The sequence below is a fragment of the Trichomycterus rosablanca genome, chromosome 18, assembly GCF_030014385.1.
Source record: "Trichomycterus rosablanca isolate fTriRos1 chromosome 18, fTriRos1.hap1, whole genome shotgun sequence".
NCBI lineage: Eukaryota > Metazoa > Chordata > Actinopteri > Siluriformes > Trichomycteridae > Trichomycterus > Trichomycterus rosablanca.
In genome coordinates this window covers 1,335,001-1,355,000 of record NC_086005.1, presented here as the reverse complement: position 1 = coordinate 1,355,000, position 20,000 = coordinate 1,335,001, and the positions used below count along the sequence as shown (strand labels likewise).

General features: G+C 46.1%; 1 protein-coding gene across 1 annotated transcript in view; it reads right to left on the bottom strand.

Moving 5' to 3' along the window:
• Positions 1-747: 747 nt before the first annotated feature.
• gfra2b (GDNF family receptor alpha 2b) overlaps positions 748-20,000 on the bottom strand; it is a 34,659-nt gene continuing 15,406 nt past the window's right edge. The window contains exons 4-10 of the mRNA XM_063014692.1: positions 19,317-19,394; positions 9,657-10,047; positions 4,796-4,905; positions 4,277-4,417; positions 3,914-4,101; positions 2,608-2,652; positions 748-2,388 (exon numbers count right to left, since the gene is read on the bottom strand). Of these exons, the coding sequence (XP_062870762.1) occupies positions 2,251-2,388; positions 2,608-2,652; positions 3,914-4,101; positions 4,277-4,417; positions 4,796-4,905; positions 9,657-10,047; positions 19,317-19,394 (1,091 nt within the window). The 3' untranslated portion in view covers positions 748-2,250. The remainder of the gene's footprint in view (positions 2,389-2,607; positions 2,653-3,913; positions 4,102-4,276; positions 4,418-4,795; positions 4,906-9,656; positions 10,048-19,316; positions 19,395-20,000) is intronic.

Genomic DNA, 20,000 nt, shown 5'->3' with positions numbered 1-20,000 from the left:
AGGATAGGAAACCGTTCCTGAAGTGTTTTAGCTTTGTGGCAGGGAGCATCATCCTGCCGTCAGGGAACCGTCTCCATGAAAGGGTGAACATGGTCTGTAACGATGCTTAGATAGGAGCTATTCTTCCCATAATGCATCCTGGTGCCGTGTGTTCCCCAGGTAAGCGACGCACACGCACCCGGACATCAGACCAGACCACCTTCTTCCATTGCTCCATGGTCCAGTTTCCATGCTCACGTGCCCATTGTTGGCGCTTTCAGGGGTGGACAGGGGTCAGCATGGGCATCCTGACTGGTCTGCAGCTATGCAGCTCCATACACAACAACCTGTGCTGCTCTGTGTATTCTGACACCTTTCTATCAGAACCAGCATGAACTTCTTCAGCAGTTTGAGCTACAGGAGCTCGTCTGTTGGATCGGACCCACGGGCATCAATTAACCTTGGCCGCCCATGACCCTGTAGCCGGTTTACCACTGTTCCTTCCTTGGACCACTTTTGATAGATACTGACCACTGCAGACCAGGAACACCCCGCAAGACCTGCAGGTTTGGAGATGCTCTGACCCGGTCGTCAAGCCTCAGATCCTCACGCTCGTCCATTTTTCCTGCTTCTTACATCAACTTTGAGGATAAAATGTCACTTGCTGCCTAATATATCCCCCCCCCACTAACACTTGTACTGTTGTCCTAAAACGCTGCATTCGAGTGCTCATCACTTGCTCGTACAAAACAGTTCTTTAGTTCAGTAATTTTCACACCTTTTTTTTGACCCACATTTTATTTATGATTTTAACTTCGACCCAGGAAACACAAACGGTGCATCAAAACAAAACACGAAACAAAATATGTTTAATTAATGAACTTGGAGACAATCTGGTCCCACTGTGGTTTACACGATGTAAGGTAAAGCCTCCACAAGGGGGCATTTATGTGTTCATGTGCCTGTTAAAATGAATTGATTTAATTATTATTAACATTTTCTGGCTCAGAGTTTCTCAGCTCAGTTTATTTATAAAAGTCTTTACTGTCGTACACAAATATACAAACACAGATGAGCCAGAACATTAGGACCACTCGCCTCGAACGCTGTCAGAACCGCCCGGCGCAGGGACTCCACCGAACCACCGGATGAGCAGTAGTGTGAAAGCTTGATAGATCATAGTGCCGCCTGTTGGGGATCCAATTTATTTCATATTTTTAATTCTCCACTGTGGGTGGACTAGCAATCGAAAGGTCGCTGGTTCAGGCCCCATTACAGCCAGGTTGCCACTGTTGGGCCCTTGATCAAGGCCCTTAGACTGTATACTGTCTCAGTACTCAGTAAGTCATTTTGGATAAAAGCAACTCACAATTCTAGCAATTTAAGCCCAGCAGTGACTGTGGTGGGGCTTGAACCGGCAACCCTCTGATTACTATTCCAGTACCCTAACTACTGAGCCACACACTCATGTGCTTCAGGTTTTGTCAACAGTTTAGGGAAGGTCCTTTCCTGTTCCAGCATGAGTGCACATGCACAAAGCTGACCTGCACATACTCATGCACACTCCTGTGCTAAATTGACTTTTATCCAAAGTGACTTACAGTACTGTGACAGTATACTGTCCAAGCAATTGAGGGTTAAGGGCCTCGCTCAAGGGCCCAACAGTGGCAACCTGGTAGTGGTGGGGCTTGAACCGGCAACCTTCTGATTACTAGTCCAGTACCTTAACCGCCAGGCTACAGCTGCTCTACCAGAATAGTTGGGCAAGGTTGGGAACTGGGGCGACTTTACGGTTTATTATTGCCTATTATTTATAAAATGTGAAGTCGGACAAGCTCAGAATCAGGCGTCCACATACTTTTGGTCCTACAGTGAAGCTGAACTGCACCACCAAGAAGATTCATTATTATTATTATTATTATTATTATTGTGTTTGATGGATGGAAAACAGCACTGGACTCAGAATTCAGTCTCGACTGGATGTGAACGGAACATTTTCTGGTGAACGTCGCTGTGAGTTCTTTATTATAAACAACAACGTCGTCTCTGTGATTTACATAAACCGAAGAAAAGCGTCCTGATGTCCTTCTGCCCTCGACCGGTCGGTCCCGGTTCTCTCGAAATTCCTCCGGTCAGCGGTTTATCCGCAGCCGATCAAGCTTGACTTGTAACTCCCTCGTCGTGGTGTGAATCGTTAACGATGGAGTGTGAGACGGACATTAATGAAGATCGACGTCGGGACTCGATGTTCGTCCGATGGTCCGCGCTTGTTTACACGACCTGGACCGCCAGCGCCGCGGAGAGGAGCACGGTCGCCGTGGAGACGCCGGTCAGATACGCCGAGGAGTGTCCGCCGTCGTCGGACTGGTGGGAGTCGAGGGAGCCGTCCATGCTGGAGCCCAGCGTGTTCTGTAACGATAACGATTGTAAAGTATTAAGACACACCTTCTAACAGCATGACTGTACCCCAGTGCCCCCCCCAACAGCTCTGGGATGAACCAGAACACCAACTGAGACTTTCTTTGAGGCACAAATTCCCACAGACACACTCCAAAGTCTAGTGAGAAGCCTCCTCAGAAGAGCATCTGTTGTTCCAGCTTAATGAACGTGTGTGTGGGAGGTTCTTACCTCGTCTGCACATTCAAAGGTGCTGGAGGGGGAGCACTTCTCCTCCTGAAAGAGACCACACCCAAAATAAAATGAGAGGAAACACAACCCAGATCAACATAATCAATCCCACAACACACTGTCTGCAAAATCTGTGATTAGTGCATCATACCCTGTGATTAGTGTACCGTACTGTGTGATTAGTGTATCATACCCTGTGATTAGTGTATCTTACTCTGTGATTAGTGTATCTTACTCTGTGATTAGTGCATCGTACCCTGTGATTAGTGTATCTTACTCTGTGATTAGTGCATCGTACCCTGTGATTAGTGTATCATACCCTGTGATTAGTGTATCTTACTCTGTGATTAGTGTATCATACCCTGTGATTAGTGTATCTTACTCTGTGATTAGTGCATCGTACCCTGTGATTAGTGTATCATACCCTGTGATTAGTGTATCTTACTCTGTGATTAGTGTATCATACCCTGTGATTAGTGTATCATACCCTGTGATTAGTGTATCATACCCTGTGATTAGTGTATCTTACTCTGTGATTAGTGCATCGTACCCTGTGATTAGTGTATCATACCCTGTGATTAGTGTATCTTACTCTGTGATTAGTGTACCGTACTGTGTGATTAGTGTATCATACCCTGTGATTAGTGTATCTTACTCTGTGATTAGTGCATCGTACCCTGTGATTAGTGTATCTTACTCTGTGATTAGTGCATCGTACCCTGTGATTAGTGTATCATACCCTGTGATTAGTGTATCTTACTCTGTGATTAGTGTACCGTACTGTGTGATTAGTGTATCATACCCTGTGATTAGTGTATCTTACTCTGTGATTAGTGCATCGTACCCTGTGATTAGTGTATCTTACTCTGTGATTAGTGCATCGTACCCTGTGATTAGTGTATCATACCCTGTGATTAGTGTATCTTACTCTGTGATTAGTGTACCGTACTGTGTGATTAGTGTATCATACCCTGTGATTAGTGTATCTTACTCTGTGATTAGTGCATCGTACCCTGTGATTAGTGTATCATACCCTGTGATTAGTGTATCTTACTCTGTGATTAGTGCATCGTACCCTGTGATTAGTGTATCTTACTCTGTGATTAGTGCATCGTACCCTGTGATTAGTGTATCTTACTCTGTGATTAGTGCATCGTACCCTGTGATTAGTGTATCTTACTCTGTGATTAGTGCATCGTACCCTGTGATTAGTGTACCGTACCCTGTGATTAGTGTACCGTACTGTGTGATTAGTGTATCATACCCTGTGATTAGTGTATCTTACTCTGTGATTAGTGCATCGTACCTTGAGATCAGCGCAGGTGGAGAAGACACAGACGCTCTCCACGGGTTTAACGTCGTTGGTAACGATGGCGGGTTTGGTGATGATGGTGGAGTGAGGGTTGAGTTTTTCGGGCGGGGCGGCGGTGTGTGACTCTGTATACGTCAGGAAGCCGCCGTCGGCTCCGTAACCGAACGCCTGGATGGCGTTTCCTACAGAGCAATCAGACGGAAAAGCAAAAATGCTGCACATGTTAAAGCTTGTGATTTCATTTATATGACTGATTCATTACACTGTTAGTGATTGTTCTGGCTACAACACGTGAATTCAGTCATCAGACGGGGCGTCCCAATATTTTGCCTCAAATTAGCGTTAAGTGCTACTTACTCAGACAGGCGTTCTCCCTGAAATCACGGAGAAAGGCTTCACACTCCGTTTCCTGGTTACCGCTGCCACGGCAACTGCACCACGGTGAGATGGTGATGTTGGCATGGTTGGCATCCAGGTAATTCGGCGTCACGTCAGAACCTGGCCGAGATTTAGCATATAAATTTAGCATCTCAGAAACAAACTTAGCATCTCAAAAATGAACTTAGCTTTTCAAGGGCTGCCTGACAATCAGATGATCTGAATAATATTATGGACTGTAGATGGAAAACTGTTATCTGTCATCTATACATCCACACATGTGCAGGTGAATGAAATTCTTGTGTGGAAGCTGGGGTCAGATTGTAGGTTGCATGACGGACCTGGGATTTAACCCCCAACCTTCCGATTGATAGTCAAATGCTACCACTGTCCCAACTCTTTTGGAAACTTGCTGTTCTGTTTTCAGTAAAACATTTCATTGTATTTGATGTAGCGTCCGCTCTTTATTTGAAACACTGCGTGCTCGTGATCACTCACCGATCAGCCCCACGTAGGAGACGAGGCAGCCGTGGTAATTGTCGTTTGGGCAGCTGGTGATGGAGTGTCGAGACGTCTGACAGTTCATGTGAAAATCCGCCAGTCTGGATCTGAACCAAACCAACAGAAATAAAAGAGATTAAAGAGATTAAAGAGAGAGGATCTATTTCCTCAGCGATAAATCAGCCGCAGAACGTAAAGGCCAACGACACCCCCGTCCGTCCTCGTCCCTCAGTCAGAGGTACTGCGGTCTGACTCGCTTTAGGTCAGTTTGATTTATCACAGACGCACCTTGTTAAATCAAATAAAGTTCAATAAAATAAAATGGAATAATAAAATTAAATAAAATTAATAAAAATAAAAAATACAATTACAAATAAAAGAATAAAATAAATATAATAGAATACAATAAAACAACAAGCTGCCAATAAAATAAAATAAATCAAATAGAATAAAAAATTTTAATAAAATAATAAATAAATAATATTCAATACAATTAAATAATAATAGGCCAACAAAATAAAATAAATATAAAAGCTGCCAATACAATAAAATAAATAAAATAATAAAATAATACTATGCCAATAAAATAAAATAAATACAATTAAATAATAAAATAGTAAATAAATAAAATAAATACAATGCAATACAATAAAATAATAACATGCCAACAAAATAAATTAATAGCTGCCAATAAAATAAAGAAAACAAACAAATAAAGTAAAATAATAAAAATAAAACAGTAAATAAATGAAATGATAAAATACAATACAATAAAATATTAAGATGCCAACAAAATTAAACAAATAAAAAGCTGCCAATAAAATAAACAAAATGATACAACAAAATGTTTATTTTTTCAGCAGAACAGCTGATAAATGAAATAGTTGTTTTTGTTGTCTGAAGCGATTCTATAAACCAGAAGTATGTGGATGCCTGACACTTTTTCTCCAAATCCAGAGGCATTATTATAGAATCATCTCTCTGTGCAATGAAAGCATCCCTCACTCTTCCTGGTGACAAACAGCCACCAGATTTTGGACTGTCTCTGTTGGGATTTGTAGCCGTGATCAGGAACTTGTTCTTGATCAGATTAGGCCTCTTTCTAGGTCTATTGCTCCATGGTCCGGTTTTGCTGCTGACACATCCGTTGTGGGAGCTTTCGGTGGTGGACGGGGGTGGGGGGGGGGGGGGGGGGGGTGTCCTTCCTTGGGCCGCTGACCAGTGCATGCTGGGAACGCCCCACTACGCCTGCCGTTTAGACCCTCATGGAAGCTGCTCAGATCTCCATACTTGCTTATTTTCCTGCTAAAAATAAAAGTGCCGAGAGGCACCAACATCAGAAATGAGCCTCCATTAAGGACCGAGCGGCGGGAGGGACAGCGGCGGGAGGGACAGCGACGTTCTCCGAGGCTTTCTGGATTATTAGCTTCTGCGTGGCGGATTGATGGCGGAACCGCTCGGCTAATTTTGGCGACTCGGCCGGGTGAAACGTTCAAGCGGCGCTCCGAACTCTCAGTTAGTAGAAACGGATGAATAATAAACGTTATCATTTGACGTAGCGACCGTTTCTGAGTTTGGGCTCCACACAGACCCCTGTGATAAGGGCGCTGGTATTAAATGACCCCCCCCCCCCCCCGAAGACGGACTGTGACTGCAGTATTTCTGATTGCTCCCCCTCCAGACGTAGATTTTATTGTGGTTGTAATAACCTCTCGGACGAGGACGGCGAGAACATTAGCAGGAACGTTCCGTGTGATTATGGCCCCGGGGCCCCCTCATCATTATAAATGATTTAATATTAAGGTGGCGCCTCCAGCACCGGGTCACATGATCGCTGTAATAAAGGTGGAACTGGGACCAGCACAAACTGGTTTAGGTTTTATGAAGCCCATCGTTTAATATCTGATGATATCTGAATGATGGTAATGAAGACCTCCTGCAGCTCGGCGTGATTTATAGAGTTAATTAGACTGACGAGCTCGTTTAGTGCGGCGCTCGTTATCTCCCAACCTCAAACCAAACGCCCTCGTTTACATTATTTATACAGTTAAGGTGGAGCAGATAAAACCAGCCTGGTGTTCATCAGGTCAATCTCAGAATCTGCACGAGCATTCATCCATTCATCCATTCATCAATCTGTTCATCCAACTATACACTCATCCACCAATTCATCCACTCATCCATTCATCCACCCAACCAACCAACTATACACTCATCCATTCATCCATCCATCTATATATCTGTTTATTCAACTGTACAACTATACGTCCATTCATCCATCCATTCAACCATCCATAAACTTGTTTATACAACTATACATCCATCCATCCATTCATTCATTCATTTAACCAAGCCATCATTCATCCATCCATCTGTTCATTCAACCAACCATTCATACATCACTTATCTGTACATCCACCCATCCACTCATACATCAGTTCATCCTTTATACATTCATTCAAATATTTGTTCATCCAACTATACACTCATCCATTCATTTAACCAACCACCCATTCATCATTCAGCAATTTATCTAACATTTATCTATCCGTCCGTCCATTAGTATGTTCATCCAACTATACACTCATCCATTCATCTAACCACTCAAACACTCATCCATATATCTGTTTATCTAACTATACACTTATCCATTAATTCATTCAACCAACCAACCCTCATTCATCCATCCATCCCATCAACTCATTCATTTTATCACTTAAGCACTCCGTCCGTCTGTTCATCCATCCATCTTTCCAACATTCATCCATTCAACTAACTATACACCCAGACATCCATCTATACATGCATCCATTCATTCATCCATATATCTGTTCATTCAACTATAGATTCATCCATTCATTCAACCTACCAACCCTCATCCATCCATCCATCCATCCATCCATCCATCAGTCTGTTCATCTTACTATACACCCATCCATCTAACTACCCAAACATTCATCCATTGATTTGTTTATCCAACTATACACTCATTCATTCATCCATCCAACATTCATCTATCTGTCCATCTATCATCCACTCATATATCTGTTCAGCCAACTATCCATCCACCATCTATTCACCATCCATCCTATGGACCAGTGCTGGTTGAGGGCTAGTTTGTCACTGGTCTCTCTCCTCTGTCCTGTAATGAAGCTCAGTGATCATGATTAGCGCTCTGTAATCACATTATCTCTCGCTAATACTAGCGTTAACGCTAATAACGCTAAAGCTGAACCGCTCCTTCTCTCCTCTGTACCGCTGGAACCTGCAGAGCTTCAGTCAGACGTTCCATCAGTGTGATGAAGCTCTGAGCGTTAACGCGTGGTATCGCTCTTCATTTACTCCACCGACGCTCGCCTGGACCGGCTCGGTGGGTGGAGATAACGGATGAGTTTAACAGTCCTGATATTGCTTTCATCTCCTCTGATGTGCTGCACTGTCGTGACTGCTAGGGGGCTCGGAGAGTTCGAATCTCAGCTCTGCTACCGTCCGGCCGGGCGCCCCCTAGCTCCTCGAATCTTCTGCTCTTACATTCCTCGCTCGGTGTAAATGAAGCGCTAATGCTAACCAAATGGAGCGCCACTGATAAACACCTAGCCGTTTATCCCCAGTAGAGCGAGCGCTGGCGTCGTTCCCGAGTGTAAACGTGTTGTTTTTGATTCCCGACACGCCGGGGCGAAGCAACAGGATTAACCATCGCTCCCGAGAGCTCGGCGATACGCCGCCGCGCTGCTCTGTAATCCCCGCGACGTGATGAGAATGATGAGATGCGACGCGGCTAATCTGACAACAAACGCAGGTTCCCTCGTCTCGCCTCCGCCAGGGTCTGAGAGGGGGAACGCCGGGGAGCGTCACCGATACGGACCTACCGCTCCCACCACGTGTGTTTACTCACCCGATCAAAAAGCGCCTCTCTGGCACTGTTTTCGTACCGAAAGAGAAGACACCCTACACCCTGGACCTTTAAGGTGAAGAGCCCCGCCCTGCCCTGCCCCGTGTACAGTTTAGTATCGGCGCATTAGTACCAAACAGCGTATCAGGCTGATTCCAGGAGCAGTAACACATCAAAAACACATCAAACACCAGCACTTCAAACAAAAACACATCAAACACCAGCACTTCAAACTAAAAACACATCAAACACCAGCACTTCAAACTAAAAACACATCAAACACCAGCACTTCAAACAAAAACACATCAAACACCAGCACTTCAAACTAAAAACACATCAAACACCAGCACTTCAAACTAAAACACATCAAACACCAGCACTTCAAACTAAAAACACATCAAACACCAGCACTTCAAACAAAAACACATCAAACACCAGCACTTCAAACAAAAACACATCAAACACCAGCACTTCAAACAAAAAACACATCGAACACCAGCACTTCAAACAAAAACACATCAAACACCAGCACTTCAAACAAAAACACATCAAACACCAGCACTTCAAACAAAAACACATCAAACACCAGCACTTCAAACAAAAACACATCAAACACCAGCACTTCAAACAAAAACACATCAAACACCAGCACTTCAAACAAAAACACATCAAACACCAGCACTTCAAACAAAAAACAATTTTTTTTGCTGTTAACTAAATGGGTACAAATTCCAACAGAGACATTCCAAACTCAGTGGTTAAGGTGCTGGACTAGTAATCAGAAGGTTGCCAGTTTAAGCCCCACTGCTGCCAAGTTACCACTGTTGGGCCCCTGAGCGAGGCCCTTAACCCGCTATTGCTTAAACTGTATCAGTCATAAATGTAAGTCTTGTCTGCTAAATGCCACTAATGTAAACGTGTAGAACCACGCCCGTGTCATGTGATCACAGGCCCGTCCGTCCGTACCTGCAGAGCGGGTCTGAGCGGCAGGTCCTCCTCAGCTCCAGGCAGTTGGGTTTGAGCTTTTCCTCGAAGGAGCAGGCGGGTACGATGGTCTGGCGGCGGCGCTCGGCGCAGGCCTTATCCCTGCAGGAGCAGAAGAGCAGCGGGTAGCTCAGCTCCGTCTGCACGCGCTCGAAGAACTGGCGCAGCGCCCGGTGGCAGCGCTTACGCCCGCAGGGTTCGGGAGCGAGGGGCGCCGGTCGGCTGCAGGCCGCCACGTAGGCCGAGCGCTGGCGCTTACACGCCGCGTTCAGGTTACACGCCTTGGCGGCGTCCAGGCAGGGATTACAGGAGGTCACCGAGTCGGGCGTGGCATCGGGACACACGGTGCCTTTAGAGGAGGCCGAGTCCATCGCTGCAGAGGAAACAGAGAGAAAAGAAGTTATACAGGGTACAGCCAAAAATATGTGGACGCCTGATCATCAACTGGTTCGCGTACTGTTCTAGAACCATAAACGTTATCGTTTAACAGAGATTAAAACCTCCAGTATTCTGAGCTGGTGAGATTCTGCAGTGTGACAGTGGGGATTTGTGCTCGAAAGTGAAGTTTTTTTTTGAAGTGCTGGTGTATATACTGTACGTATATAGTGTACAGTATATATATATATATAGCCATAACATTAAAACCACCTCCTTGTTCCTACACTCACTGCCCATGTTATCAGCTCCACTTACCATATAGAAGCACTTTGTAGTTCTACAATTACTGACTGTAGTCCATCTCTCTGCATGCTTTGTTACCCTCATGCTGTTCTTCAATGGTCAGGACCCCCACAGGACCACCACAGAGCAGGTATTATTTAGGTGGTGGATCATTCTCAGCACTGCAGTGACACTGACATGGTGGTGGTGTGTTAGTGTGTGTTGTGCTGGTGGATCAGACACAGCAGCGCTGCTGAAGTTTTTAAACACTGTGTCCACTCACTGTCCACTCTATTACACACTCCTACCTAGTTGCTCCACCTTGTAGATGTAAAGTCAGAGACGATCGTTCATCTATTGCTGCTTTTTGAGTCGGTCATCTTCTAGACCTTCATCAGTGGACACAGGACGCTGCCCACGTGGACGATTCTCAAACTCGAACTACAAAGTGCTTCTATATGTTAAGTGGAGCTGGTACAATGGACAGTGAGTGTAGAAATATATATGTAGTGTGTATACTGTAAATATATTTATCTCTTGATGAAGGTGAAGCCGGGTGCAGGAGCTGCAGTAGTGTGATGATGTAATGATAAATAATTACCATCACACCACACTTAGCTTGTTATCTTTTAACACTAATGCCCCCCTCCCCCCCTCCGCCCCCCTCCCCCCCCCCCCACACACCCCTCTGATTATGTTTTATTAATGTTCAGTGAATCCGCTGTGGCTCCAGATTCGGATCTCATGGAGGACGAGGATTCTCCAAGGTCGTGCCACTCCAAAGACGGAGACTGGTTTGGATCAGAGTGAAGCTCATCACTGAGTCCCTGTAAAATCCTCCAGCAGAAACACGAGGAGATTCATCTCCACCAGGCAGAGACGGATATAAACCCACCACCCGCAGGATCAGAGCCAATCAGAATTCAGGACGTGTGCTGCTGAGGTTCGGATCCTGAAACGTGTTCTGATGAAACGGGAGCGTAAAAACACGAGGAGGAATCAAAGCCAGCTACAGAAAATTGATTCTGTTTCTTCAGCTTTTAAATATTAAAGAGAAAATAAATAGTTTTACAGCCTCCAGCTTCCACCAAAACATCATCACACACTAAGGTACACACACTGAGGTACACACTGAGGTACACACTGAGGTACACACTGAGGTACACACACTGAGGTACACACAGAGGTACACACTGAGGTACACACACTGAGGTACACACTGAGGTACACACACTGAGGTACACACTGAGGTACACACACTGAGGTACACACTGAGGTACACACACTAAGGTACACACTGAGGTACACACTGAGGTACACACTGAGGTACACAATAAGGTACACACACTGAGGTACACACTGAGGTACACACACTGAGGTACACACACTGAGGTACACACAGAGGTACACACACTGAGGTACACACTGAGGTACACACACTGAGGTACACACTAAGGTACACACTGAGGTACACACTGAGGTACACACACTGAGGTACACACAGAGGTACACACTGAGGTACACACAGAGGTACACACTGAGGTACACACACTGAGGTACACACAGAGGTACACACACTGAGGTACACACTGAGGTACACACACTGAGGTACACACTAAGGTACACACACTGAGGTACACACTGAGGTACACACACTGAGGTACACACTGAGGTACACACACTGAGGTACACACACTGAGGTACACACTGAGGTACACACACTGAGGTACACACTGAGGTACACACTGAGGTACACACACTGAGGTACACACACTGAGGTACACACTGAGGTACACACTGAGGTACACACACTGAGGTACACACTGAGGTACACACACTGAGGTACACACAGAGGTACACACACTGAGGTACACACTGAGGTACACACACTGAGGTACACACTAAGGTACACACACTGAGGTACACACACTGAGGTACACACTGAGGTACACACACTGAGGTACACACTGAGGTACACACTGAGGTACACACACTGAGGTACACACTAAGGTACACACACTGAGGTACACACTGAGGTACACACTGAGGTACACACTGAGGTACACACACTGAGGTACACACAGAGGTACACACTGAGGTACACACACTGAGGTACACACTGAGGTACACACACAGAGGTACACACTGAGGTACACACACTGAGGTACACACTGAGGTACACACACTGAGGTACACACAGAGGTACACACACTGAGGTACACACTGAGGTACACACACTGAGGTACACACTGAGGTACACACACTGAGGTACACACTGAGGTACACACTGAGGTACACACTGAGGTACACACACTGAGGTACACACACTGAGGTACACACTGAGGTACACACACTGAGGTACACACTGAGGTACACACACTGAGGTACACACTGAGGTACACACACTGAGGTACACACACTGAGGTACACACTGAGGTACACACTGAGGTACACACTGAGGTACACACACAGAGGTACACACTGAGGTACACACACTGAGGTACACACACTGAGGTACACACTGAGGTACACACACTGAGGTACACACTGAGGTACACACAGAGGTACACACACAGAGGTACACACACTGAGGTACACACTGAGGTACACACTGAGGTACACACACTGAGGTACACACTGAGGTACACACAGAGGTACACACACAGAGGTACACACACTGAGGTACACACTGAGGTACACACTGAGGTACACACTGAGGTACACACACAGAGGTACACTGAGGTACACACACTGAGGTACATACACTGAGGTACACACTGAGGTACACACACTGAGGTACACACTGAGGTACACACAGATGTACACACACTGAGGTACACACACTGAGGTACACACTGAGGTACACACACTGAGGTACACACAGAGGTACACACTGAGGTACACACTGAGGTACACACTGAGGTACACACTGAGGTACACACTGAGGTACACACACAGAGGTACACACTGAGGTACACACACTGAGGTACACACACTGAGGTACACACTGAGGTACACACACTGAGGTACACACTGATGTACACACTGAGGTACACACACTGAGGTACACACTGAGGTACACACAGATGTACACACACTGAGGTACACACAGATGTACACACACTGAGGTACACACAGATGTACACACACTGAGGTACACACACACTGAGGTACACACACTGAGGTACACACTGAGGTACACACACTGAGGTACACACACTGAGGTACACACTGAGGTACACACACTGAGGTACACACTGAGGTACACACTGAGGTACACACACTGAGGTACACACTGAGGTACACACAGATGTACACACACTGAGGTACACACACTGAGGTACACACTGAGGTACACACACTGAGGTACACACTGAGGTACACACTGAGGTACACACACTGAGGTACACACTGAGGTACACACAGATGTACACACACTGAGGTACACACACTGAGGTACACACTGAGGTACACACACTGAGGTACACACAGAGGTACACACTGAGGTACACACTGAGGTACACACTGAGGTACACACTGAGGTACACACACAGAGGTACACACTGAGGTACACACACTGAGGTACACACACTGAGGTACACACTGAGGTACACACACTGAGGTACACACAGAGGTACACACTGAGGTACACACTGAGGTACACACTGAGGTACACACACAGAGGTACACACTGAGGTACACACACTGAGGTACACACACTGAGGTACACACTGAGGTACACACACTGAGGTACACACTGAGGTACACACACTGAGGTACACACTGAGGTACACACACTGAGGTACACACTGATGTACACACTGAGGTACACACACTGAGGTACACACTGAGGTACACACAGATGTACACACACTGAGGTACACACACTGAGGTACACACTGAGGTACACACACTGAGGTACACACAGAGGTACACACTGAGGTACACACTGAGGTACACACTGAGGTACACACACAGAGGTACACACTGAGGTACACACACTGAGGTACACACACTGAGGTACACACTGAGGTACACACACTGAGGTACACACTGAGGTACACACTGAGGTACACACTGAGGTACACACACTGAGGTACACACTGATGTACACACTGAGGTACACACTGAGGTACACACACTGAGGTACACATACTGAGGTACACACTGAGGTATGCACACGAGGTACACACAGAGGTACACACTGAGGTAAACACTGAGGTACACACACTGAGGTACACACTGAGGTACACACTGAGGTACACACTGAGGTACACACACTGAGGTACACACACTGAGGTACACACTGAGGTACACACACTGAGGTACACACACTGAGGTACACACTGAGGTACACACACTGAGGTACACACAGAGGTACACACTGAGGTACACACACTGAGGTACACACTGAGGTACACACACTGAGGTACACACACACTGAGGTACACACTGAGGTACACACTGAGGTACACACACTGAGGTACACACTGAGGTACACACACTGAGGTACACACACTGAGGTACACACTGAGGTACACACTGAGGTACACACACTGAGGTACACACACTGAGGTACACACTGAGGTACACACACTGAGGTACACACACTGAGGTACACACAGAGGTACACACTGAGGTACACACACTGAGGTACACACACTGAGGTACACACTGAGGTACACACACTGAGGTACACACAGAGGTACACACTGAGGTACACACTGAGGTACACACTGAGGTACACACACAGAGGTACACACTGAGGTACACACACTGAGGTACACACACTGAGGTACACACTGAGGTACACACACTGAGGTACACACTGAGGTACACACTGAGGTACACACTGAGGTACACACACTGAGGTACACACTGATGTACACACTGAGGTACACACTGAGGTACACACACTGAGGTACACATACTGAGGTACACACTGAGGTATGCACACGAGGTACACACAGAGGTACACACTGAGGTAAACACTGAGGTACACACACTGAGGTACACACTGAGGTACACACTGAGGTACACACTGAGGTACACACACTGAGGTACACACACTGAGGTACACACTGAGGTACACACACTGAGGTACACACACTGAGGTACACACTGAGGTACACACACTGAGGTACACACAGAGGTACACACTGAGGTACACACTGAGGTACACACACTGAGGTACACACAGAGGTACACACTGAGGTACACACACTGAGGTACACACTGAGGTACACACACTGAGGTACACACACACTGAGGTACACACTGAGGTACACACTGAGGTACACACACTGAGGTACACACTGAGGTACACACACTGAGGTACACACACTGAGGTACACACTGAGGTACACACTGAGGTACACACACTGAGGTACACACACTGAGGTACACACTGAGGTACACACACTGAGGTACACACACTGAGGTACACACAGAGGTACACACTGAGGTACACACACTGAGGTACACACACTGAGGTACACACTGAGGTACACACACTGAGGTACACACAGAGGTACACACTGAGGTACACACTGAGGTACACACTGAGGTACACACACAGAGGTACACACTGAGGTACACACACTGAGGTACACACACTGAGGTACACACTGAGGTACACACACTGAGGTACACACTGAGGTACACACTGAGGTACACACTGAGGTACACACACTGAGGTACACACTGATGTACACACTGAGGTACACACTGAGGTACACACACTGAGGTACACACACTGAGGTACACACACTGAGGTACACACTGAGGTACACACACTGAGGTACACACACTGAGGTACACACACTGAGGTACACACTGAGGTACACACACTGAGGTACACACACTGAGGTACACACACTGAGGTACACACTGAGGTACACACACTGAGGTACACACACTGAGGTACACACTGAGGTACACACACTGAGGTACACACTGAGGTACACACACTGAGGTACACACTGAGGTACACACACTGAGGTACGCACACAAGGTACACACTGAGGTACACACACTGAGGTACACACACTGAGGTACACACTGAGGTACACACACAGAGGTACACACTGAGGTACACACACTGAGGTACACACTGAGGTACACACACAGAGGTACACACTGAGGTACACACACACTGAGGTACACACACTGAGGTACACACTGAGGTACACACACTGAGGTACACACACACTGAGGTACACACTGAGGTACACACACTGAGGTACACACTGAGGTACACACACTGAGGTACACACAGAGGTACACACACTGAGGTACACACTGAGGTACACACACTGAGGTACACACAGAGGTACACACACTGAGGTACACACTGAGGTACACACACTGAGGTACACACACACTGAGGTACTCACTGAGGTACACACTGAGGTACACACTGAGGTACACACCGAGGTACACACTGAGGTACACACACTGAGGTACACACACTGAGGTACACACACACTGAGGTACACACTGAGGTACACACTGAGGTACACACTGAGGTACACACACTGAGGTACACACCGAGGTACACACACTGAGGTACACACTGAGGTACACACACTGAGGTACACACACACTGAGGTACACACTGAGGTACACACTGAGGTACACACACTGAGGTACACACAGAGGTACACACACTGAGGTACACACTGAGGTACACACACTGAGGTACACACTGAGGTACACACTGAGGTACACACTGAGGTACACACTGAGGTACACACACTGAGGTAAGGCAAGGCAAGACAAGTTTATTTATATAGCACCTTTCATACACAGTGGCAATTCAAAGTGCTTTATATAAGGAAAAATTAAAAGCATTAAAACATTCCTGAGATCTAGAACCTCAGAAAGACTTCTTGCAAACATTTAGTTACAATTAAGACAACATGAAATTCAAACAAGAGAGATAAAAATTAAGAACATGAAAAATTAAAAGAAAATATTGTAAAATATACCCTACAATTTAGAATGTACACTACTCTATAAAAATAATTATTAAGAGCATGAAAAACTAAAAGAAATATGGTAATAGCAAAAATTTCATAGGCAAAATTTCAATCATAGGCACAAGCAAAAAGAAAAGTTTTTAACCTGGATTTAAAGATTTCTACATTTGCGGAACATCTAATATCTCCTGCAGTCTGTTCCTGTTCTATGCAGCCCAACAGCTAAATGCTGCTTCACCATGTTTAGTTTGGACTCTGAGCTCAACTAGCTGACCTGAGTCCATGGATCTAAGAGATCTACTAGGTTTATATTCTCTAAACATTTCTGAGATGTATTCTGGGCCGAACCCATTCAGTGATTTATAGACCAGTAGCAGCACTTTAAATTCTATTCTGTAACTGACCGGAAGCCAGTGTAGAGATTTTAGAACTGGAGTGATGTGCTCAGTTCTCTTCGTCTTAGTTAAAACTCTAGCAGCAGCGTTCTGAATGAGCTGTAACTGTTTAATGGTCTTTTTGGGAAGTCCAGTTAAGAGACCATTACAATAGTCCACCCTACTGGAGATAAAAGCATGGATCAGCTTCTCTAGGTCTTGTTGGCACACTAGACCCTTGATTTTGGCTATATTTCTAAGATGGTAGAAGGCTGTTTTGGTGATGGTTTTAATATGGCTGGTGAATGTAAGATCTGAGTCTATTAGAACGCCAAGATTTCGGACTTGGTCTTTGGTTTTTAGAGCCCGGGAACTGAGGTGCTCACTGACACTAGACCTCTTTTCTTTACACACACTGTGTCGGACGCCCCGGTTCCAAAACAAACAGAGTGACCTCTGAATGACCGTTTGAGCTTGAAGTGTCTGTGGGGATTTGTGCCAGTCATGCACTCACTCAGCTTGATGGAGGCAGTTGTAGCCTAGTGGTTAAGATACTGGACTCAATCAAAAGGTTGCTGGTTCAAGCCCTACTACTGCCAGGTTGTTACTGTTGGGCCCTTGAGCAAGGCCCTTAACCCTCAATTGCTTAGACTGTATACTGTCACAGTACTGTAAGTCGCTCTGGATAAAAGTGAAATGAACTGGGTTTAAGTGCCTGTTGACACAAATTCCTACAGACACACTCCAAAATCTCGTGGAGAAAACAAGGGGCGACCTCAGATCAGATCAGCGCTCACGGTCAAGTGTCTACATACTTCTGACCAGACAGGTAGCAAAGCTATTCGCTGTAGGGAGTCCAAGAGAGCAGAATCGTGCCTCTACTCGCCCTTAGTGCTCAGAAGAAAGAGGTCGACGCCCGTTTCGACGACCCGTGTGACACCCTCACCCTCCCCGATGGGCGTCAGGATCGGCCGGCAGATCAGTGCTCACGGTCAAGTGTCTACATACTTTCGACCAGGAAGTCTGTTCGTGGTAGGGAGTCCAAGAGAGCACAATCGTGCCTCTACTTACACTTAGTGTTCAGAAGAAAGAGGTCGACGCCCGCTTTGACGAACCGTGTGACACCCTCACCCTCCCTGATGAGCGTCAGGATCGGCCGGCAGCATCGGTGTATGAAATGCGCATTTTATTGCGGCTGCATCGACACACATTTATTTTTTTTGATGAAATGGCAGCGTTTCCTTGGCGGCGGCGTGTTCAGGGTGGCTGTTATTTTCAGGCGGCGGCATCTGCGACGGTGGCGGCGGCGGCGTCTCTCATATCACGACCCAGATTGCCTCTCGTGTCGTGTAAATAATGAGAAATGCGACGCGCCTCATAAGAAATGGAAAAAGGAAATAGAGTTTTCAGGGCAGGATGGAATCCAGGAGGTTTCACTCAGACCGAAAGTATTGGGACGCTCCATTTAAAAAAAAACATCGCTATTAAAATACAGTGACCTCTGTGTGACCTTCTCGTCTGTGGGAATTTGTGCCCATCTAGTAAAAACATGACAGCGTTTGTACCTCTGGTCAGGAAAGTCTCAGTCGGTGTTCAAGATTTGTCCAATCAGAGACGGCGTTTCTCACCTGATATTATGGACGCCAGGCGGAACTGGTCGGAGAAGTGGACGGGCTCGTAGGGCGACGTCTCGTACAGCTCCTCTCCTGAAACACAAACAAACAACATCAGACGTTCACGCAGCACACAGGGACGCGATCCGCTATTCTCACGAAGGTGTGTTCTGTCTCTGGTTTGTCTACGTTTACGTGGTCAAGAGTATGTGGACACCTGTACAAATGCTTATTTTACATTCTATTACAAAGTTACGCGCTTGTGACGGCCTTCGCTGCTCTGGTTAGAGCCGCAAGATTTCGGAGTGTGTGTGAATTTTTGTGAGCGAGTGAATGGATGAGTGAGTAAATGAGAGTGAATGAGTGACTGTGAGTGAGTGAGTGAGTGAGTGAGGAAGTGAATAAGTGAGTGAGTGAATGAGTGACTGTGAGTGAGTGAGTGAGGAAGTGAGTGAGTGTGTAGATGGGGGAGTAAGTGAATGAGTGACTGAATGAGTGAGTGAGTGAGTGAGTGAGTGAGCAAATGAGTAAATTAATGAGTGATCAAGTGTTTGAGTGAGTGAGTGGGTAATTGAGTGAGAGAGTGAGTGACTAAATGGATGATTGAGTGAATGAATGAGTGAATGAATGAGTGAGTGAGCAAATGAGTGAGTGAGTGAGTGAGTGGGTAATTGAGTGAGAGAGTGAGTGAGTGACTAA